Source organism: Rhincodon typus, chromosome 8, assembly GCF_021869965.1.
Source record: "Rhincodon typus isolate 14 chromosome 8, sRhiTyp1.1, whole genome shotgun sequence".
Lineage (NCBI taxonomy): Eukaryota > Metazoa > Chordata > Chondrichthyes > Orectolobiformes > Rhincodontidae > Rhincodon > Rhincodon typus.
The window spans coordinates 92054696-92079177 of record NC_063339.1 but is presented as its reverse complement, the minus strand read 5'-3'; the positions used below and the strand labels follow the sequence as shown (position 1 = coordinate 92079177).

General features: G+C 43.8%; 1 protein-coding gene across 1 annotated transcript; it reads right to left on the bottom strand.

Moving 5' to 3' along the window:
* Positions 1 to 12569: 12569 nt before the first annotated feature.
* LOC109928246 (zinc finger protein 664-like) lies at positions 12570 to 15315 on the bottom strand. Its single transcript, XM_048600514.1, has 4 exons — positions 15249 to 15315; positions 15015 to 15147; positions 13169 to 13836; positions 12570 to 13087 (listed from the first exon to the last, which is right to left on the bottom strand). The coding sequence occupies exons 1-4, from the start codon at positions 15313 to 15315 to the stop codon at positions 12570 to 12572; spliced, it is 1386 nt and encodes a 461-aa protein (XP_048456471.1).
* Positions 15316 to 24482: the final 9167 nt, after the last annotated feature.

The window sequence follows — 24482 nt, the reverse complement described above, 5'->3', positions numbered from 1 at the left end:
AGTCAGACACCCAGCTTCTGAGACAGCTGTATGTTTGCGGGACGGGGGCGGGGGCGCTGGAGGAGGAGAGGCTACAAGAGTTGGATTCTGGGGCTTTTTAATCACAACCAGCATCATCTCCCCTTCATATTGTGAAGTAAACCCTCCCACCGGGAGTAATCGAACAAAAATGCAGAGCCCCAGATGGAGACATTGGGGCAAATTAGGGACGGAGCGGAGAAGGGTGGGGGACGGTTCAGAGGGAGATCGGGAACCGGGGGGTGGGATAAAATACGATCACGCCCACTAATCAGCACGTCACCGCGCAAAACGCGCCTGCGCACTCCCACCTCCTGTTGAACCAAGATGACTGTTGTTGACCGGGCCCTGTTTCTGGGAAGAAGCCTTAGACTCTCTGCAGATTAAATATCGGGATGGGAAGACCTATGTTTGGAACTTGAGACCTAAACTGAACAATAATGAAAGTTTCTTGTCAGAATATCACGCCGAACGCTGGTCTTGTCTTTAACTTTATTCACCACCCATGAACATGATGTACAAACACATCTTTCCGAACACCCATTACAGCACGCATGCTCGCAATGCCGTTTAACAGTGCGCCTGCTCCAGCACGCTGCCCACCTGGTTGATGACGTCCGACAACCAACGGAAAGGAGGGGGCGGGACTAGAGGCTCGACGCGGAGCTGCCGGGAGGAGAAGGGGCGGGGAGGGGCGGGGCGGGGGGGGGCGGGGGGGGGCGGGTGTTCCAACCAATCGGGAAATGTGGGCGGGCAGAGACTTCAACGTGGGGACAGCCATGAACTACAAATGCTGGAGTCAGAGATAACACAGTGTGGAGTTAGAGGAATATAGCAGGCAAGCTGACGTTTCGGGTCGGGACCCTTCTTCAGAAATGGGGAGGAAGGGAGTTCAAATAAATGGAAGAGGTAGGTGGGATGCTCATAGGTGAGTGCAGGTAGGCAGTGGTGGGAGGAGCGGATAAGTGGGAGAGAAGATGGGGGTGAGAGGGAGGGTTGGTCATGGGATGAGGCTAGGGTTGGGGAGATTTTGAAACTGGTAAAATAAACATTTAGGCCATTGGATTGTAGGCTCCAAAAGCGAGGAAGCCCAGGATGGATATGTCACCCAGGGAGTGGGAGTGGGAGTGGGAATTGAAACAGTTCGTGACTGGAAGATGTTGTTTGTCATGAACAGAGCGCAGGTGCTCTACAAAGCTGTCTCCGAGCTGCTACTTGGTCTCACCAATGTAGAGGAGGCCACATTGGGAGCAGCGATGCACGTTTGTTGATGTGGTCTATTGCAGGTGAGCCTCTGTCTGATGTGAAGGGTTTGCTTGATGCCTTGAATAGAGGCAAGGGGGGAGGTGCAGATGCAGGTGTAGCACTTTCTGCGGTTGCAGGGATAGGTGCCGGGTGTGATAGGGCTTGTGGGGAGTGTGGAGCGGACGAGGGAGTCGTGGAGATAGCGGTCCCTATGGAAGGCAGATGGGGTGGGAAGGGAAATATATCTTTGGTTGTGGGGCTGGATTGTAGGTGGCAGAGAATGATACATTGGATATGGAAGTTAGTGGGGTGATATGTGAAGACAAGGGGGATTCTGTCTTTGTTTTTGTTGGGGGGGAAGGAATGTGAGGGCAGAGGTGCAGAATGCAAGAAATGCGGTTGAGAGCATTTTCAACCACTGAAGGGGATAAGTTGCGGTCCTTGAAATAAGAGGACATCTGGGATGTTCGGGAATGGAACACCCCATCTTGGGAGCAGACATGGCAGAGGTGGAGGAGTTGGGAGTAGGGGATTGCCTTCTTGCAGGAAGGTGGGTAGGAGGAAGTGTAATCTAGGTAGCTGTGGGAGTCCGTGGGCTTGAAATAGATGTTGGTTTTGAGGTGGTCACCAAAGGTGGAGACAGAGAGGTCCAGGAAGGAGAGAGAGGCATCAGAGATGGTCCAGGTGAACCTGAGGTTGAGGCGAAGGGTGTTAGTAAAGTTGATGAACTGTTCAAGCTCATCATGGGAGCACAAGGCAGTGCCGATACAGCCATCGACGTAGCGGAGGAAGAGGTAGGGATAGTGCCAGTGCAGCAGTGGAAGAGGGACTGTTCCATACATCCTACGAAGAGGCAGGCATAGCTTGGGTCCATGCAGGTTCTCATGGCCACCCCCTTAGTCTATAGGAAGTGGGAGGAGTTAAAGGAGAAGTTGTTTAAGGTAAGGATGAGTCGGTTAAGTGGATGAGGGTGTCGGTGGAGGGGGACTGGTTGGGCCTGTGGGAGAGGAAGAAGCGGAGAGCTTTTTGGCATCTGTGTGGGGGATACAAGTACAGGGATTGAATGTCCATAGTGAAGATGAGGTGTTGAGGGCCAGGGAATTGGAAGTCTTGGAGGAGGTGGAGGGTGTGGGTGGTGTCCCAGATGTAGGTGGGGAGTTTCTGGACCTATTGGTGAGAATGAGGGGGTGGGGCTACCCCTCCAACCAATCAGTGAATGAGGCAGCGTGTTTGGAGTCAGAACTTTGTGTTCTCGACTGAGGGGAGGGTTGCTTTCTTCCATTGTTTTACAGCACATTCAATGGGAAGTATTTCCAGATGGTCAATTTCAAATGGATATCACAGCAAGATTGAACAGAGTCACTCCGTTCACTAGCACCTAAATATCACCAGCCTTTTACTGCGCTTTTTTTATTCATTCACAGGATGAGGGCGTCACTAGCTAGGCAGCATTTATTACCCAATCCCTAACCTTTCAGAATTTACATAAATCATTTAAAGGAGGGGATTGAAGGCATAGTAGCTAAAGATTGTTTTCTATTTATGTTATGATGAAGACATAAGGAGTTTACTGTGTGAAATAGATTTGGTGAACAGACAAAATATCTTGCAGATGCAGTATAATGTGGAAAATGTAAAGTCATTCACTTTGGCAGGAAGAACAAATAAGGTCCAAGTATTACTTAAATGGAGAATGACTGAAGAATTCAGATGCAGTGGGATTTAAAGCTCAAGCCAAAGAGTTAGTTGCACATGCAGTATATAATCAAGAAAGCTAATGGGCTGCCATTATTTTTGTGACAAGAATTGAACATCAATGCAAGGATGTTCCACTTCATTTGTGCAGGGAATAAGTGAGACTACATCTCAAAGACTCTATACAGTTTCATCATCTTCTTTCAGGAAATGTATAAATTTATTGGAGTGGTTCAGAGGTGGTTTACTAGATTGATACCTGGAATAGGTGACTGTGACAGTGAAATCGAGAAGCATCTTCAAGGAAGGAAATTTGGGATAAAAGCAAGGAGATAATTGGATGAATTAGCATTCCATACTTAAGTAAGGAGGGAGTATGTTTTAGAAGCCCTGTGTCAGGTGTGTGGATGATGTGAACTGCCCAACGCAGCTTTTTGATCATAACCACTGACTCAGTTGAAAGCTCTTTGGTTTGATCAGCACTTTTTACAACCTATTTATAAGGGTGAGGTATGGAGTGAAACAGACACTAACACCAAATCAATTACCCACAGGGATGCCTGACAACCATGAATAATAACATCTATCAGGGAGATAGAACATTGTGACAGTGAATGATGAAATGCGATCAGTGCATTTAAAGTCTAGAAAGGGACTGTAATGAATCACTGCTTCTCAGAATTTCCCAGTGTAACCCCCTTTTAATGCCTCCGAATCTGTGTCACCCAAAAACAATTTTTTTTGGTGGGGTGGGGAACTGAGATTTACTGATCAATGAGGGAAGGGAGGCAGGTTGCGTGTTAATAAGACCATAAGACATAGGAGCAGAAATTAGGCCATTCGGCCCATCCGAGTCTGCTCCACCATTCAATCATGGCTGATAAGTTCCTCAACCCCATTCTCCTGCTTTCTCCCCGTAACCCTTGATCCCCTTGATAATCAAGAACCTATTTATCTCAGTCTTAAATGTACTCAATGACCTGGCCTCCACAGCCTTCTGTGGTGGTGAATTCCATAGATTCACCACTCTCTGGCTGAAGAAGTTTCTCCTTATCTCCATTCTGAAAGGTCTTCCCTTTACTCTAAGGCTGTGCCCTCGGGTCCTAGTCTGTCCTACCAATGGAAGCATCTTCCCAACATCCACTCTGTCCAGGCCATTTAGTATTCTAAGTTTCAATTGGATCCCCCTCTCATCCTTCTAAACTCCAATGAATATAGTCCCAGAGTCCTCGAATGTTCCTCATAGGTTAAGCTTTCCATTCCTGGGACCATTCTCATGAACCTCCTCTGAACCCCCTCAAGGGCCGTACATCCTTCCTAAGATGTGGGGCCCAAAACTGCACACAATACTTCAAATGTGGCCTGACCAGAGCCTTATAAAGCCTCAGTAGTACATCCTTGTTTTTATATTCAAGTTCTCTCGAAATAAATGCCATCATTGCATAACAGATTATTATTGCATTTGGACCTTGATTAATGCAATAACATCCAGTTTATTCTTCTTTTACAATCAGTAAATAACTTTAGTGTAACAGGATCCTGATTATTGATGTAATAGGGCTCTCATTATAAATTGTGATTGTTATTTTACATATCAGTGGTAATTATTGGTGAATTTATTCCCTGTTTATTGAAAAAAGAGACAACTGATTATAAATGAAACAGAAAAACAGAAACTGTATAAATAATTAAACTCTGATTCATCATAAACCTGTTTAATTGAATCTTACGAGCACAAAATGTGGCCACTTGGCCTATTGCTCTGTCTCTGAAAATGCTGACAATCTGTCCCATTTCCCTGATTTTCCATAAATGGCCTACCCGGTATTCTGAGACAAAGTCCCTGTCGAAATTGAACAGCCAGGGGAGAAATCAATCTACATCTACCATGTAAGATCCTTGTTAGTTTCAACTAGATCATTGCTCATTTTCCAAATGTTATGATCCCATTTGCTGCTAATACTGCACAATGATTTCTGAATGAAACTTAGATCACAAATTTTATTTTTGCAATTATGTTAGGATGATGGATAATTATTGAACATATTCAGATGAGGTTGCCAATATTCTTTTAATAAAACAACACAAGCTTATTGCATATCATTTAAAAAAAGGCTCTGTATGAATGCGATAATTTTGAAAGACCTTAACACAAACAGCAATTTAAACCATCCTTTGCAAATACTCAAGCTCAGTAAGCTTTCATTGCTGTCATTTTTTGTTGCCTGATCATGGGATATGGGTGTTGCTGGCTTAGCCAGCATTTATTGCCCAACCCTAACTGCTCGGGAGAAGGTGATGGTGAGGTGCCTTCTTGAATGTCTGTTCTCCTTGGGATCTTGGGGCAACCATATTGCTATTACATCACTTTATAACTTGATTAAAAATTCTGTAGTACTAATGTCACTATTCAACAAACGCTCCTTAACAGCAAGGTTATTAATTAACCTTTCTCTTTACAGCATATTAAACCTAAAGCAAGCTGATCCCTATGTGGTCCTTCAATTTTCTGCATCAGAAATGTTCAGTCCAAACTCTGAATTCCACCCTCCACAGCATGCGTGCTGGCTAGGTTCACCCAGTTTATGTGGGAATTGAAGTCAGCCATTATTACTGTATGATACATTCCATGCATATCTAGTTTTCTGATTATATTCAAAAGGAAGAATTTGGCACATGAATTCAACAGACAAATTTTTGACTGCATTAAAATCAATCATTACATTGTATTAGCACCTAAAGCTGGGCTGGATGTTTCAAGATGTTGTGACTGTGATGTGATTAACAGTAAATTACAGCTCCTGAAATCACCAGTGGAACTGCTGCTGTCTCAGCAGGTGTGCCATGAGAAGGTATTTCTGAGTGAATCCTTTCTCGCATTCAGTGCAGATGAATGGCCTCGCCCCAGAATGAACTCACTGGTGTGGCAACAAGGTGGAGAACCAAATAAATACCTGCCCACGTTCAAAGCAGGTGAATGACCTCTCTTCAGTTTGAAGATGTTGGTGTGTAGTGAGTTGGGAGGTTCTCCGTGAACGTGTTTCCACAGTGAGAGCACCTGAACAGTCTTTAATCAGTGTGAACACGCTGATGGACGATCAGCTCCCTGGAAGATTTAAAGCACTTCCCAGACTCTGAACATTTAAGACGACTCTCCCCAGCATGAACACATTGATGGGATTGCAATAGCTGGAACTTTTAAAGCATTTCTTGCAGTTTAGGCATTTAAAAAGTCTCTAATCAGTGTGAACCTACTGATATTCCTTGAAGTGATATGACTGAGCAAATCCACTTCCACAGTCAGAGCAGATGAATGGCCTCTCCCCAGTGTGAACATGTCACTGAATTTTCAGCGCAGAGCAGTGACTGAATCCTTTGTCACAGTCCCTGCATTTCCATGGTTTCTCCCCAGTGTGACTACATTTGTGGTTCTCGAGGCCAGTTGATTGTCTGAGGCCTTTTTTGCACACACAACTCCAGTATCTGTGCACAGTGCTTTCTCTTACCATGCTTAAAATGTGTTGATATTCTGGGTATGATAAATTTGGGAGACTCCATTAGGTCATGATGTGATGTTTGCTTTCAGTTTCCTGACTTCAAATCCTCCTCTTCCCATACCCTGTGAAATTGATTTGAAACAGAAGTATGTAGTAAGAGAGAAGCCACAAAAGCATTAAGGCAGGTTGTAAAGTTGCACTGAGTGAATCTGGCAATTTGCTGGGCTAGCACTTGAAGAGTTACCATGAAAGCTGCTGGATTGTTATAAAAGCTCAACTCGGAGTAAAACTAATGTCAATCAGTGAAGAAACCTGCGACTTGTTGTGGGCCTATATAAGACCTGCATGGAGCAGAGTTAGAGAGAAAAGAGAGAGACGTAGAGAGGAAGTAGGAGAGGCAGAGGGCAAGGACGAGGGATTTTATATGTCTGCAGCTTGTCCAGAAGTGTGACACGATCACACAAATCCTCAATCTCCACCAGCTCAAAGGATCAGGGTAGTAGATCTATGTGAAAATCTTCACCACGAAGTTATGCTCCAAGACACACCATCCCGACCTGTTTGATATACAGTGCTGGAGGAACAGAGACTTCCTTTGACCGAACATTAGGAGGATGAAAACCTTCAGTCCCTGTTACAAAGTCCAGTCCTTAGCCACTGACTGAATCTCTTTCTCTGGCAACTGCCTAATGATGAAACAGACTGTTCAGAAACCTGGTGCAATATTTCACACCAAGGTGAGATTCCAACCATATTTCTATATCATAAATAAAACTGTCTATTTCCACCTCCGTAACGTTGACTGACTCCAGTCCAGTCTCAGCTCATCTCCTTCTGAAACTCTAATCTATTCCATTATTATCTTATGGAGTTTAATAAGGACAAATGTTAGGTTATGCATTTTGGAAGGTCAAGTACAGATGGAAATTATACAATGATGGCAGAATCCTTAGGAGTATTGATATGCAGAGGGATCAAATGTGCATGTCCACAGATCACTGAAGGTGGCAGCACAGGTGGATAAGGTAGTAAAAGAAGGCCTATGACATAATGCCCCTTCCAATGAAGGCAAGTGAGTACAAGGATAGACAAGTCATGTTGCAGCTTTATAGAGCTTTAGTTAGGCCACACTTGGAATATTCCATACAGTTCTGGTCACCCCACTACCAGAAGGATGTGGATGCTTTGGAGAGGTACAGAAAAGGTTTACCAGGATGTTGCCTGAAATGGGGAATTTTAGTTATGAAGAAAGGTTGGATAAACTGGATTTGGTTTCACAGGAGGGGTGACTTGAAAGAAGTTTATAAGGTTGTGAATGGCATGGATAGAGTGTAAAGTATGAGGTTTTTTTCCCCAAGATGGAGGGATCAATTACTGGGGGACACAGATTCAAGGTGCAAGGCGGCAAGTTTAAAAGTGATGTGAGAGGCAAGTTTTTCACTCAAAGGGTGGCGAGTACCTGGAACATGTTGCCACAGGAGGTGATGGAAGCAGACACAATAGCAGCATTCAAGAAGCACCGAGATGAATACATAAATAGGAAGGGAATAGAGGGATAAGGATCCTTTCAGTGAAGACAGTTTTAGTATGGAAGGGCAAAATGTGGCTGCACAGGCTCTGAGGGCTGAAGGGCCTGTTCCTGTGCTGTATTGTTCTTTGTATCTGTTGACTTATCAATCCTAACACCTCCCACATTCATCGTCCCTGTAATCGAGATCACCCCCCCTCCCTCTGCTGCCTGTCTCCTCACTCACACCAACTGTTGCTGAGCTATCACCGGTGAGATCACAACATTCTCCCACAAGAGGGCTGCGCATGCGCTCTACTGCACCTTGACCTTACAAAGATGGCGTCCCCAAAGTCTGCGTGCACTTTATTTCCACAGCAAGATGAAGGCCATAAACCTGCGCGTATTCCCTGGACAAAGACCAGGATCTCCAAACACGGAGCCTGGAGGGCCTTATTCAAGGTTTGCGACCTACACGATGTGTTCATCAAGTCTCTTTGTTTTTCTCTTCCAATCACCATACACCAGCTCCACTCCTTCCCTTTCTCTCACCAATTGCAGCCGCTGGGCAAAGTAGCTCCAAGTCTCTCAGCACTGCTCAAAGTGACGCTGTGCATGTCCGAGGTACAATCCAAACTGCATTTGTGCCTGAGCCTGTTGTTGAGTGAACAGAGAATATTCACATCCACAAAACCAGTCCTGACAAAGTGTTTCATCCCGAAACATTGACTTTCCTGCTCCTCGGATGCTGTTTGACCGGCTGTGTTTTTCCAGCTCCATATTTATTGACATTAGCTTCCGGCATCTGCAGTCCTTAGTGTCCACAACGAATATTGGGATTGAGAACCACCATTAACAATCATTGTGGGGTTTTGAAAATTAGTTTCTAGCCAATTTTTACATATTAATTAGAAAATAAGAAAGTTAACGGACTCTGCATCTCAACTATTTCTTGATATCTCTCGTTAATTTCTTGAGAGATTCTCTATATCTGGTGAGAATGATCTGATCACGTAAAATTTTTCACTTTGTCCTTTTCTGACCAGTCCTGAAGATTTCATTCCTGGTCAGTTCTCCAGCCTGGACCCTCTGGTTGGAGGATCAGCTGCACCCACTCAAACCTCCAGTCCCACCCCCTCTTCTCTGTCAGAGTTTGGTGCAGGCGCTACTCAGCAACTGTGCACCAGAAAGATATGAAGGGAAGAACGAGGCAACTGGAACTTATGAGGAAGTTGGGGGACCCTCTTGCGGTGAGGTAGTAGTATCCCTACTCCTGAATCGACAGGCCTGGGTTCAATGCCCATTGCTGCAGTCATGTGTAATAACATCTCTGATTAGAGGGGAAAAAGGGGAAGTCAGGGACAGAACAAAGGAAAAGTAATCAGCAGACAACGTAATACAAAATTTCTGTGGAACTCTGCTGCAGAAAGCTGTGGATTCCCAGTCATTGATTTTATTTAAGGCAGAGATAGATAAGTTCTTGATTAGTAAGGGGATCAAAGGTTACAGGGAGGAGGAGAATGGAATTGAGAAACATATCAGCCATGCCTGAAAGGTGGAGAAGACTTGAAGGGCTGAATGGCCTAATTCTGCTCCTACATATCATGGTCTTATGATCCTACACTTTGAATTTATAAACCAAAAATGGGGAAAGGCATAGCAGCAAAGTAGTGAATTCATGGTCACTGTTTCAGGTCACGCTCTTCAGAATGAACACTTCCAGCACAAATATGAATTCCCCCCCCTCCCTATGCATTGAACATTCCTTCAAGCACTCTTCCACCAATCGCTCCCAGCCTAGATTGACCATTTTGGGAAGGAGTAGACTTGGCAGTAGAGCTGGGTTATGATGTAACTACCAGTTTTGTTGAGATAAAGTCAGGAGAAGGTTATCTGCTGTCAGGCATGCTACACTGATAAACTCAGACAGTGATTAACAGTTGAACGCTGCTTATACTGCTAATGTCAATAACTAGATAGTAGACTAAAAAGACTTCTCATAACTTTTGCAGCCTCTGTCCTCGAGCTCTTTCTCTCGTGTCTTCATCTTCTGATTCTGGTTGTATTTCACTGCACAGACATTTTCTTAAGGATCTCTTTTAGTCTTGTTTTTATCTGATTAATCACCCACTGTGCCCAGTCACAGTTCATATGAACAACTTTCACCTCACTTAAGTACATGATGTTCTGCATATTCATCGTTATTTTGTTTTATTCTTCCCTCGGGGCTCCTGCATCCATTGTCATTTATTTCACCAACATTTCTCTATTTACTGACAAAAGAGCTTCCAGGGCTTTCTTAAGATTTTACCTGCACAAAACTTTTTCCAACCCGACTTAAAATTCCAGGATCTCTAACTTGGCATCTTTTCAAACTTTACTTTCTGAGTTTTTCTTATCCACTGTACTGCAAACACAAGATTCTAATGACAATTGATGTTAGCTTCTAATAATCAAATTCAATGTTGAAACTTGCCTTGTTGCTGACTTCATAGCATCACAGCATGTAACCAGTGAAAGGGTGAGCTGGCCCTTGGGATATGAGAATGGACAAAGGTTAGAAGTGGTTCCAATCAGACATTTCAGATATCTATTTAAAAAGGAAACTGAACATTTTGTCAACTCCATTATTACCCCTGTCTCCCCCAATGTATGCACATACTTGATCAATTACAGTTTGTGGTCCAGATGCTTCCTATTGCTCCTACCTGTTGCATCCTGTAGACAGTGTTCTCAAATCTCTGCTCTCACTGCTCAAATGCTTTTGCTGTTCACTTACAGTTTCAGAGCCCCAGAGGGACCTATTGAAGACTGTTTCACTTCTACGTGTACAAGGCCAGACACCAATAGTGTAATATAAGATATTGTGATGGGAGATAGAGGTACTCCTGACAAACTGTGGAACTCCACTGGAAATGGGCAGCTAGACAAGGATGTATGTCACAACAGCAATATTAGCAGAATCCAATTGCTGGTCTCGCAGGTGAAGTTGCTGGTGTTTCAGCTGGTTGTATGATTGAGTGAATCCTTTCCCCATACATGGAGTAGATGAATGGACCCTCCCCAGTATGAATTTGATGTTACAGCAGATTCTGCTTACTTTTAAACCTCTTCTCACAGTCAGAACATTGTAAAGGTCTCTCATTAGTGTGAACAAGTTGGTGTGTCGTGAGGTGGGATAGTTGACTACATCTCTTGCCACACAGGGAGCACATGTATGGTCTCCCCAGTGTGAACGCACCGGTGGATCAGAAGGTCAGATGAATCAACAAATTCCTGTTTGCAGTCAGCACAGGGGAATGACCTCTCTCCAGTTTGAACTTGATGGTGTCTTAGGTGGGATAATTGAATGAATCCTTTCCCACAGACAGAGTAGGCGAACAGCCTCCTCCCAGTGACAGTGTACTGGTGTTTAAGAAGATGCTTTCTGCTTTTAAACTTCTTCTTACAATCACGACATCCAAAAGGTTTCTCATCAGCGTAACAAACTGATGTATCAGAAGATAGGATGAACTAGTGAAACACTTCTGACACAAAGCAGATGCACAGTTCCTCCCCAGTGACAGTGTGTTGGTGGTTCAGTAAATCCTTTTTACTTTTAAAGCTCTTCTCACAGTCAGAACATTTAAAATGTCTCTCATCGGTATAAAAAAGTTGGTGGATCAGGAGGTGGATTGACTGAATGAATCCTTTCCCATACACTTTGCAGGTGAATGGGCCCTCCACAGTGTGACCGCGTTGATATATCAATTTATCCTTTCTGCTTTTCTCTCAGTCTTCTGTGAGAAAATGTTCTTCTCACAGTCAGAACATTTAAACTATCTCTCATCAGTGTGAACCTGCTGATGTGTGCAAGGCTGAATGACTGAGTGAATCCCTTCCCACAGATGGAGCAGCTGAACAGTTTTTCCCTAGTGTGACTGCGTTGATGACTTGCCAACCCTGATGGGTAACAGAATCCCTTCCCACTGTCCCCACATTTCCATGGTTTCTTCATGGTGTCAGTGTCCTTAAGTCTTTCCAGGTTCAATGATTGACTGAAACTGATGTCCACGGACAGATTACATGGACAGTCTCTCTCTGTTGTGGATGGTGTAATTATTTTTCAGGCTGAGTAAATTGTTAATGCTATTTCCACGGTTAGTCACTGGTATGCTCTCATTCACGTGTGTGTCTCAGTGCTATTGCAGTCACATGATGCTTAAAATCTTCTCTCACAGACAGCGTTTCTCCCTTCGCATTCAAAGGCTGATGATGTTCAGATCCTGTTGAATTGACTGACACTGTCAGATCTTGATGTGTTGATTCTGGTTTGTAAATAAAACCCTCTGAATACCTTGTAAAAGGAGGTTAAATTGGAATACTTAGAATATGAAAAGAACAAACATCCCATTCAGTCCAAATACTCCTGCTGTTTTTTGTCTTCCCTCTTATTCCATTCACCTCATTCTCAGTTATTTTTCTGATTCTTTTCGCCATTCAGACTCAGACTGATGACATTACCAATTCACACAACCATTTCCAGCATGACCTCCAGCCTAGTCTTTAAGATGCCTCTCCTCTGTGTGAATTTATTGTTGAGTGTGCAGGGCAGATGATTCAGGGAATCACTTTCCAGTCTTAGTGCAGCTGAATGGCCTCTCCCCAGAGTGAACCCGCTGGTGTCTCAGGAGATGGGATGACTGAATGAATCTCTTCCCACACTCCGTGCAGAAGAATGGTCTCTCCCCGGTGTGAACTCTCTGATGTACGGTGAGGTCAGATGACCACCTGAATCCAGCTCCACAGTGAGAGCATCTAAATGGTTTCTCCTCAGTGTGAATACGTTGATGAATTATCAGTTCCCCAGAGGTTTTAAAGCACTTCCCACAGTCTGTGCAGTGAAAAGATCTTTCGCCAAAGTGAACATGCTGATGGTATTTAAGCCCCCCAGAACTTTTATAGGACTTCCCACAGTCCAGGCAGTTGAAAGGTCTTTCATCAGTGTGAACTCGTTGATGACGCAACAGTTCTCCAGAACTTTTACAACATGTCCCACAATCTGGACATTGAAAAGGTCTCTCGTCAGTGTGAACTCGTTGGTGGTACATCAGTTCCCAAGAACTCTTATAGCACTTCCCACAATCTGCACAGTTAAAAGGTCTCTCATTAGTGTGAACACGTTGATGACGCATTAGTTCCCCGGAACATTTATAACACTTTTCACAGTCCAGGCACTTGAAAGGTTTCCCATCTGTGTGAACACGTTGATGACGCATCAGCTCCCCAGAACTTTTATAGCATTTTGCACAATCTGAGCATTTAAAGGGTCTCTCATCAGTATGAACACGTTGGTGGACCATGTGTTCCCCAGAACTTTTAAAACACTTCCCACAGTTTGGACATTTAAAAGGCCTGTCATCAGTGTGAACACGTTGATGGGACATCAGATTGCTGGAACTTTTATAGCACTTCCCACAATCTGGACATTGAAAAGGTCTCTCCTGAGTGTGAACTCTCTGGTGTGTCAGCAGGGTGGATGGCTGCATGAATCCTTTACCACACTTGGAGCAGGTGAATGGCCTTGCCCCAGTGTGACTGTGTTGGTGAATTTCCAGCTCAGATGGGGACCTGAAATCTTTGCCACAATCCCCACATTGCCACGTTTTCTTCCCAGTGTGAATGCACTTGTGGTTCTTGGGGCCAGAAGATTGTTTGAGGCCTCGTCCATGCAAAGAACACAAGTGTGCTTTTTCCCAGATGTAGATGGGTTGTTTTCCTTCCATTTTCAATACCTGCTGACATTCAGGTAGTGACAAATTGAGCAAATCCATCGTATCCTGATTTGATGCTTGGCTTGAATTTCCCAACTGCAAATCTTCTCCTTCTAACATCCTGTGAAATTGATTTAAAACAGAAAAAAGGAAAACAGAACCCAAAAAACAGAAAATTAGGTTGTGAAATTGATCTCAACAGATCTGGTAATTTACAGGAATGGCACTCAGAAAAAGTGAGAACAAAACTGCTGAATTGCTGTAGTACCTAAACTCTTTAATAAATATCCATCAGAGAAGGGTAACTGCCACCTGGTCTGGATCTACACAAGACTCTGGCCTCTAAGGGAAGACAGAAGGAGAGAGAAAGTTACTAGACAGTAACAGCGGGGAGGGGAAGAGAGGGTGTAAGAGGGAGCAAGGTGGGAGAAAGAGGGAGCACAAAGAATAGAAGCAAACAGGAGCACAGGAGAGTGAGAGGGCTGCTTGTTAGTAAGGCCTTGCAGAAGCAAGGGAGGCTGCATTTGTGCAAGTGGGATAAATCAGCAGCACACAGCTAGGGGATGGGCAGTCATGGAAACCTCACTGAGATATGATCGGAAGAAACGATCACTATAGGGTTAAAAACATTCATTATTAACGGTTTAGGACATGGCAGAGAGATGATCAGGGAGGATAGGGATGAAACAGAGCAATGGATGGTCATGGATTCAGATCCACAGTAAAGGGATCTCACCAGCTCCAGATCAGTGAACAACAGCACAGCAAGATAAGCATTGAATTGTCAATGAATGCTCAATAGTACTCACCTCTGGAACAATTTCATCATGATTAAATGTAAATCCCCCTGCTGGATCTTGCAGCAGAGAAGATAGTAGAACTGGAATCAAAGAAAAATTTCAGAGTTTTCATGTCTTCCATTTCTGTGTAAAATGAGATGACAAAAGAAATAAGTATCGGTCGAGGAAGAAATTCAGAAGAGGCAAACATTTCTCTTGCTTTGAGCACTAAACATCCACCTAGTAAAAGTGTTTCCAAAATCCACCACCATCAGTTCTGGACGGGAACTTACAACATGTTTCCAGCGATGAGTATTTTAATCACAAGGTTACGTTGGACAGAGTGGGGTTGAGAGATTTGATGAATGCGTCCCAAGCTTACGACGTCTTTTCCGTCCGCCAGTTTTGTTCTTCCAAAGATTATCTGGATAGCAGAAGCTTGGAATGCAGGAAGGAGAAAAATATTAAAAGAGTAGAATCGCTGTACAGTTACAATTGAATTCAATGGCGGGGCAAGTACCCAGCATTCACCGCGGTGGTGAAAGGAGTCTGCCCACGCCACAGGAGAGCGGGGCGCAACGGAAGTGACGGAAATAGGAAGAAACGCTCTTTTCCATACAGCAAGGTCGGGGGGGCAGGTGAGAGGGCTGAAGCTGCAGAATACACGGAGAGTGTTTATCAATCCCTCCAGTAAGAGACGAGCATCTTGAAAAAGAAGTTGCAGATTAGTTCCTTGCAGTTTCGAGAAGTGTACCCAGCAACGGTCCGAAGTGAACAGCCACCATCTTGACCGGTGACCTGGGCGCATGCGCGGGCATCATTGTGACGTCACAATACAGGGCGGGGCCTGAGTATGTATCCTGCAGATGCTGGAAATCTGAGACCAAAACAGAAAGTGTGGAGGAACGCAGCAGGTCTGGCAGCATCTGTGGAGAGAGAAAGTCAGAGTTAACGATTCCAGTCCAGTGTGCATTTTCTTCAGAACGCAGTGCCCGGGAGATGCAGCTTCACCCACAGGTGATACTTGCAACACACAGCAGTCTACTTTAATCCCAGGATTTCTTTGCAGTATATATTTTTAATCAGCCTGTTCTGACATGCTATGACACACCTCTGAAGCAGGTGGGACTTAAGAATCTAGGCCTTCTTAGCCAGTGTAGAATTCCTCAGGATAGAGTCCTTGGCCCAACCATCTTCAGCCGCTTCATCAATTGCTTTCCCTTCAGAAGTAGGATGTTAGCTGACCATTGCATCATTTACGACTGCTCAGATATTGAAGTGGTGCATATTTGTACATAGCAAGACCTGGAAGCATCCAAAATCACAAGTAACATGCATGTCACGTAAGTGCCTGGCAATGACCATCTTCAACAAGAGAGAATTTGAGTGTCATTCCTTGACATTCGATGGCATTACCATTGTTGAATCCTCCACTATCAGGAATCAGGAGGTTACGATTGACCAGAAACTGAACTGGACTAACCCTAGAAATACAGTCACTGCAGGAGCAGGGTGAGTCTAGAAATCTTACAGCGAGCAACTCCCCTCCTAACTGCACAAAGTCTGTCCACTATTTACAAGACACTAGTCAGGTATGATATAGAATGTTCTCCAGTTGTCTGGATGAATGCAGCTTTAACAACACTCAAGAAGCTTGGCACCATACAGGACAAAACAGCACTGTTGATTGCCTGTCACCTTCAACATTCACTTTCTTCACCATTAATGGACAGTGGCAGCAAAGGGTCTCATCTATCTTGTGTGACCTCCGTCTGGACAGGAAGCTTGTAGTGTCCACCACTGGGCTAGGTACTTCCCATCACAAGTTGGTACCTTAGGGTATGCAATGCCTCATAGACACTGGGAACAACAACCTGATTTATTCAGGAATGTTGCTTTTGCTTTTGGTACTGATTTTCACATCTTTTGGTGTGGGTCATAAGTTTTGGGGTGGGTGCAATACAGGAAAAATGTCTCTCAGAAATTGAATTTGTTTGTTTTGAGATTTTACCCTGTACAGACAGTGATGATGTTTGTAAATATTTCACAGAGTAATAGAAAGAAAGAAATTGAAGATGGGAGAGTCAAATCAAACAAAATGTCAAGATCCAACAGGTTATTGAACTCATCAGGACCAGAAGGGAATATGTTTATCTGGAATGTCTGTGGGAAAAGATTTCAGACATCAGTGTGAGTGGTAAAGTGCCAACACTCACACACTGACACACCTGATTGTGAATGTTCCAGTGAACTAACTGCAGAAATTATTCAACATCATCCAGTTAACATTCTGAAAAAAAACATCCACAGAGCAGAGACACTACACATATTTGTGTTTATGGACAAGGATTCAACAGATCATCCAATCTGGAGAGATGTCAGGAGATCAGCATCATGGAATAACCGTGGGAGTGTGCCGATTGTGTGATGGGGTACAAATACCCAGGCCAGCTGGAAGTTCATCGTTGTAGTCACTCTGGGGAGAGACCGTTCACCTGCTAAATGTGTGGGAATGGATTTGCTCGGTCATCCAGCCTCGTGTCACACCATTGGGTTCACACTGACAAGAGACCTTTTAAATGGTCTGTGGGAAAAGCTTTAAGAGCTCTTGAGGTTGGTTGGCTCGCCGAGCTGGTTTGTTGTTCCGCAGCTGTTGTTAAGAGCTCTAAAGGTCTAATTCAACATCGACCTGTTCACACAGGGGAGAATTCGTTCAGCTGTTCCACATGTGGGAAGGAATTCACTTGGGGATCCAGCCTACTGTCACATCAAAGTCTTCACTACTGGGAAAGAAGCTTCATCTGCTCTGAGGGAAGGGACACAATTCACGGTCCAGCCTAATGGCACACAATCGAGTTCACACTGGAGAGAGACTGATGTCTGCTATGTGTGAAGGAGGGGATTCACATCTTCATCCATTCTTATGTCACACAATCAGGTCACACTGAAGAGAGATCTTTTATCTGCCCTGTGTTTGAGAGGGGATTCATATCATCATCCAGCCTAAGGTCACATAAGCCGTCTCGTACTGGAGAGAGACCATTCATCTGCTCTCAGTGTGGGAAGAGCTTCAGTCTATTCATTCAGTTATCCAGCCTCAATAAACGTCGACTTGTTCACAGTGGGGAGAAGCCATTCACCTGCTCCGTGTGTGGGAAGGGATTCACTCCACCCTCCAATTTCAGCAGACATGGGCTTATTCACACTAATGAGAGACCATTTAAATGCTCTGACTGTGAGAAGATCATTAGAAGCATCAATGATTTCATGAAACACCAGCAAACCCATTCTGGGGAGATCTGTCATAATTCAGTAATGTGACCACTGGGAAGAGCTGGAGAACCGGAAGCACTCTGGACCTCCAGCCAATCAGAGACCCCCCCGTTGTCTAAACGCGAATGTGGGACAATCAATTTCTGAAGCTGCTCAGAGCTGCCAAGCAACGCTGTTGCTCCTCTCTCTCTGAATAAAGATTGAACTTCACCCAGACTGAAACTTCTTCCTCTCTCCAATATCTTTGAGAAAACCATTTATCCCAATTTCTTTTTTTAAAAGAAAATTCTGGTGTGAAATTATTTACTTGCAGCAGCTGAAAGGAAAGAAAGTGAACCTAGGGAGGGAGCAGAATCTGTCCAGACAAGAAGTGATGATCAATTAGATTTGATTGTTTTGACATTTTAACCTTAATTTCTAATCTAATAAAATAATAATCTTTTTGCAGGATGTTAGAAAGGGAAGATTTTCAGATAGAAATCTCAAAACAACCGTCACATAAAGATCTAATGGAGCCACTGAAAAAAGTCGCACTTGAATATCATTGGCTTGAAACCATAGATCAAGAAATGTCTATCTGATTCAAAAGGTTTGAAACAACAGTTTGTCTGGAAAAGTACTGAGACATATACACCCAAGTGAGAGTCTTCCAGTGAACTGAGATAACTTCACCTAGTCTCACAGCTGAAAGAAACATCACACCATTCACAGTAGGAACTTACAGAGACACAAGACCTTCTTTAATATGGAGAAACCATGGAAATGTGAGGACTGTGAGAAAGGATTCCATTCCTTGTCAGTGCTGGAGTTTCATCAATGCAGTCACACGGGGCAGAGACCATTCACCTGCTCTGAACGTTGGAAGGGATTCCCTGATTCATCTGCTCTGTGGAAACACTGGTGTGCTGTCACTGGAGAGAGGCCATTCACCTGCTCTGAATTTTTTTTTATTCATTCATAGGATGAGGCTGTCACTGGCTAGGCAGCATTTATTGCCCATCTCTAATTGCCCAGAGGGCAGTTCAAAGTCAACCATATTGCTGCAGGTCTGGAGTCACATGTGGTGCAAACCAGGTAAGGGTGGCAGTTTCCTTCCCTAAAGGACATTAGTGAACCAGATGGGTTTTTCCAACAATCGACAATGGATTCACAGTCATCATTAGATTCTTAATTCCAGATATTTATTGAATTCAAATTCCACCATCTGCCGTGGTGGGATTTGAACCTGGGTCCCCAGCGTGTTTATCTGGGTCCCTGGATTAACAGTCTAATACCACAGGCCATCACCTCCCCAATGGCAATAAATTCCGTGAATATTTCACCTTGATGAAACACCAGTGAGTTCCCACAGGGAAGAGGCCATCTACTTGTTTGGAGAATAGTAAAGTGTTCACTCAGTTATCCAGCCTGCGCATGCATCAACACTGGGGAGAGGCCATTTACATGTTCTGGTTGTGGAAAAGAATTCACTCAGTCATCTGCCCTCGTAAGACACCAGCGCATCCACACAGGGGAGAGGCCATTCAAATGCTCCAAGTGTGGGAAGTGGTTCAGAGATTCATCTGGCCTACAGGTACACCAGCGAGATCATACTGGGGAGAAGCTTCAGTCACCCAGTCTGTCGAAGTATAAGAAAGTTCACAAATGATCATAAGAGTTGGGTCTGCTGTTAATCTGCATTATACTTGCTGCTGGACAGCACATTTCAAACACACAGCATCTACTGTCGAGAAAAACAAGTGAAGCAGTTACATTAGCTCCTGCATGCTCTTCTCCATACTCCACACCATTCTCATTAACAGGATGTTAGAAAGGGAAGATTTGCAGACAGAAATCTCAAAATGACCATCACATGAAGACTTAATGGAGTCACTGAAATAATTGGGACTTGAATATCATAATCTTCCATATTGGTTGTTCCTTTACTCTCAATGATTCAAAATCCTGGAACTTCTCCCAAACAACATTGTGGGTGACCCTACACCTCAAAGACTGCAGTCCCAGAAACCTACATCTTCTTAACGAGGACAACTCCGATGGGCAATAAATGCTGACCTAGACAGTGATAGTATATCACATGAATTGATTTGAAAATGAGGGAAAATCACATCCAAGACTGAGCCATGTTCATTCTGACAGTGAGTAAAGTGGGCGGGTCAGAGGGTTCTTTCTGCCGGACTGGCTACTCTCACCACTTTGCTTCCAATGAGGCTGATGCTCTTTGAGCCTGGGACTGCACATTCCCAAGGAAATGATCCCCAAAAGCTGATGAAGTAAATTTATTTTGTCCTGGATAGGAAATAATGTTTTCCTCACCACTCCAATTAGATCAGAAGTAAATACGTTTGTCTTTGTTCCATTGAGTCTCCAGCCCAATCAACTCAATTAGTCTCCGTCAGTATTTATGCTCAACATCCTCCCCTTTTGTCTCCCCCATCAGTAGATCCTTCTATTCCTTTCTCCCTCGTGTATGCATCCAACTTCTTAAATATATTCCTCTGTTCACCGCCATCTCGTGCTCTTGGAGTGAATTGCACATTCTGACCTGTCACAGGGAAAAGAGGTTTCTCGTGAAATCACTATTGGATTTTTAAAGCCCTTCATCATTTTAAAGGCTTCCATCAGATAATCCTTTAGTCTTCTCTTTTCTAGAGAAAAGCTCCCCAGACTTGCCTGAGGGTTACATGTTTTCAGTTCTGATAATGTATTTTTGAATCTGTGTGACACATTTCCAGTACCTCTATTTCCTTTGTCCAAATGGCAATGACAAATGTTGACAGTACTCCCAGTGGAGTCAAACTTTGGTTTCAAATAAGTGCAACATCATTTTCCTCCTTTTCAGTTCTATCTCTGTAGAAAGGAGCCCAAATATGGGCTGTGCCTTTGCGGAAAGATGTTAAGTTCCTAGAGAAGTTTGAGATGGAATTACAGGAATGTCATCAGGGATTCAGGACTTCAGTTGGTTGGAGAGATTGGAGCAGCTGATCCTGTTCTATTTGGATCCTGGAGTCATTGTGGTAGAACAAAGAGGGAGAACATTCAGCCCTCTGAGGTCATGCTGGCTCTGTTTACAACAGATGTTAGTCATTGTTCAATCCCAACAACCCTGCGCGTTTATATGCATCAAGGAACCTCCAATTTTAACAAGAAAGTAATGAATATATTGTTCAGGATGATAAACGAACTGGAATAATTAATTCCAGGTGTAGTTCAGGAGAACCTTGCAATCTAGTATTCACCTATGTTGCAATTAAAACCTGGAATGTTGAAATGATTTGAATAAGTTGATATCTTTCCTTGGCAATCCTTACATTTTGTTTTGTTTTAATTTTGTTTCAGGAAACCACATTGGATAATCTGGTCACTACCTGACAGATCAGCACCACATGGGGAGACGTTGAGACAGACATCCATTTTGATAAATGCACCTGAATGTAAATATGTGCCATGATGTTAGGCTCTCAGTGGATGTGCAAATATAATATGTTATATATGAAAGAAATGGCATGTAAATTCAAGGTGAACCCGCACTGCAGAGAGGGTCCCAAACACATGCAGCTCCTTGAGAAACAGCCGGACACGAAATGGTTAATGTGGCCGGGGGTAATGAGAGAGCATTGTGGCATCATCAAGACAGTGACACGTTCTCCCGAGAGAAACTGACCTGAAACAATCCGGAGAGAATTCAACCCACAGGGAATGGTCAGAAAGTCAGTGAGGTTCATTGGGAAGGGGTTAAAAACTTAGATTGGGATCATTAAGAACTGTCCACATTTTGGACACAGGTAAATAAAAAGATTGGAGAATCTTTACGCCCATATTTGATCTGTTGCTTGAAGCTCATGTATCTGTGTGCAAGTAATTTATAAACTCATGGCACTCCTCAGGAGAAGAACAGGTCAAGTCGATGTGACCCCAGCTGGGTCCAAAACAGAAATGGAAAATAACAAAGTGCAAATGATAGAGGGGTGAAAAAGAGAACCACACCCCTTCAACGTGTGGTCTGTAAATATCCTGTTCTGGTTTTCTTGCTAATTAGCATATATTAATTTAAATATGATAACTATTTTATTTGCTTATGAGTTATTGGCATCACTGGGTAGGGCCAGATTTATTGCCCATCTCTCACTGCCCTGGAGAGGATGGGGCCAGCTATAGTCCATGTACTGTCTGTAGATCCACAGTGCCATTAAGGGAGACTTCCAGGAATTTGACCAAGCGACACAGAAGGAACATGATATATTCCCAGGTCAAAGTCAGAAGACACACAACACCAGGTTCAAGTCCAACAGGTTTATTTGAAATCATAAGCTTTCGGGGTGTTCCTCCTTCGTCAGGTGAAGTACAACTTTATTACTTTGTTACACATCATAAGAAAGTGATAAAGTCAGGTGCAGCATTCAGAAAGCTTGTGATTTCAAATAAACCTGTTGATCTACAACCTGGTGTCATCTGACTCCTGACTTTGTCCGCCCACACCATCACCAGCACCTCCACTTCATATTTCCAGGTCAGCATGGTATGTGGCCTAGAGGGGATCTAGCAGGTGGTGGCGTTCCCATGTGACTGTGCCCCGTCCTTCCGAATGGTAAAGACTGCAGATTCAGAAGGTGCTGTTGCAGGAGCCTTGCTGAGTCACTGCAGTGCATCTTGAAGATGGTACAGACTGCTACCACTGTGCACGTTAGGTGAAGGGAGTACAGGGATGTAGTTTGGGTGCAAATCAAGAGGGCTGTTTTGTGTTCAATTGTATTAAACCTGATGTAAGGCTTTTGAAATAAAAATAAAAGCAAACATTGTCATATGAAACTGTCCTCAAAATGAAATATTGGTTTTTGACAGTTACCTCTGGATCAGACAAGTGAAAGGAAGGTAGTCAAGTTGGAAAATGATATCAAAGTGGGAATAAAAGAGATGTCCTGGAGACATTCACATTAGGTTAGACATCATCAGAAAGTGATAAAGTCTCAGACGAGACTCCTTCAGAAAAAATTCTTCCCACTGCCAGCACTAACACTTCTTCACCTTTTCCTGACCAATACATGTATGTTACGTGTCATTATTGAAAATGAAAATTAACATTTTGTCAACACTCCGGATGTCATCACTATAATTTCTAACCCAGGCCCTTCTTTCACTTCACCCTGGTGCATTCTGTGTGGTTACAGCAGAGGCAGAGACAGGCTGCTCATACCCCTGCTCCCACTGCTCTGGATCTCAGTGTCGTACGTTTACCAAATACTATTTTATCTTTACCAATGTAGAAGAAACCTAAACCTGAACCTGATGGTTCACTTCCAGTCAGGAACAGATCATTGATTTACGCTAATCTCTGATTTGAAGCACATTTCCAACATTCACCGTTGTTCTTCCTCTGACTTTAAACCCAGTTAGAAACGAGATTTTGTTCCGTGTCTACGAGCTCTGAGCCATGGAAGACAGTCGCTGGGACACATTTCTTACACACAGCAGGACTAACCCACACCGTGGCTTGGCTGTTAGTGAAGAGAGACGAGGAAGAGTAAAGTGCCATCTGACCCCCTCAGTGTGACCCTGAAGGATGTGTCCCAGCTGAAGTTCTGTTGCTGCCTTACGATTGCCCCCACCCGAGATTGAGCTTTCTGAGCTCCAGGTGCTGTTCAACCCTCAGGACAAATACAACAATCTACAGTGATGTGTTTGAAGCAAAGCTGACTTATTTTACATTTCTCTAGTATATTAAACTCGCGTTCAATTTTAGAGGTTATAACCATCATCAGAAACAAACTACAAATGTCAGAACAAAAGTATCAGAAAATTACAGCGCAGATCAAGGCCTTTTTTTAATTCATTTGTGTGATGTGGGTATCGCTGGCTGACCAGCAGTATTTGTCCTTGGCCCATCATGTTTGTGTCGGCTGAAATAGAACTACCCAGGCTTTACAGCTTTCTGGACTCATCATTGAGATCAACAGTTTCAGACTGTGAACTCTGCCCCAATTTGTTTACATTTCTTGTTTCAATTTGTTTCTGGGTCCACTGCACACCTGGCTCCAGGCACATCTTTTGTTTACTTGTTTCTTTTTTAGCCCTAACTCCATTCCCTGCAGCCTTGAAGGACTAATAACATTTCTGCAATTTAATCTCTCCTGCCTTCCCCCTGTGACATCTGCCTTTTTGCCCTTGTCTAACCACCACCTTGCTCAGAATCTGTTACATTTCTGGTCCCAGGCCTCAACTTACCGCGCCCCCGGGTCAGAGTTTTGAATTCTCTTCCTCCAGAAAGAATCTGAAATTGTTGTGGCTGCAGCTTTCCCCAGATTTTAATTTTGGAAACAAAAACCATGAACTTGTTTCAGAGTTGAGGTTTTTTTGAGCCTTAATCCACAATTTTGCCTCTTTAGAGCTAAGCTGTGATCCTCCCACAGTCCAAAAATGCAAGTTAGGTGGATTGGCCACACTAAATTGTCCCTGAGTGTGCAGGTTAGGTGGTTGGGTGAGCTGCGGTAAATGTGGGGTTTATGGGAGTAGGGTGGGATAGAGAGCTAGTGCAGACTAGATGCACCTCTTTCTGCACTGTAGGGATTCTGTCATCTTAACCATTTGTGATCATGGTCACATTTTCCTCATGACAGCCCACACATCACCATGTTCATTCAGCTCAAGCTTTCATGCTGCCTTTGTGTTTTGAGAAGCTCTGTTGTTGGAATGGGAGCTTTCTTTGATGTGGCCTCTC

What these genes read in the sequence shown, in the direction of transcription:
- LOC109928246 (XM_048600514.1), bottom strand. Translation starts at nt 15,315, where the DNA reads ATGATGCCCGCGCATGCGCCCAGGTCACCGGTCAAGATGGTGGCTGTT. An exon ending in TCACTTCGGACCGTTGCTGG is followed by an intron (nt 15,148 to 15,248) that starts GTACACTTCTCG and finishes TGTATTCTGCAG; the next exon opens with CTTCAGCCCTCTCACCTGCC. An exon ending in ACCTTTCAAGTGCCTGGACT is followed by an intron (nt 13,088 to 13,168) that starts GTGAAAAGTGTT and finishes TTAACTGTGCAG; the next exon opens with ATTGTGGGAAGTGCTATAAG.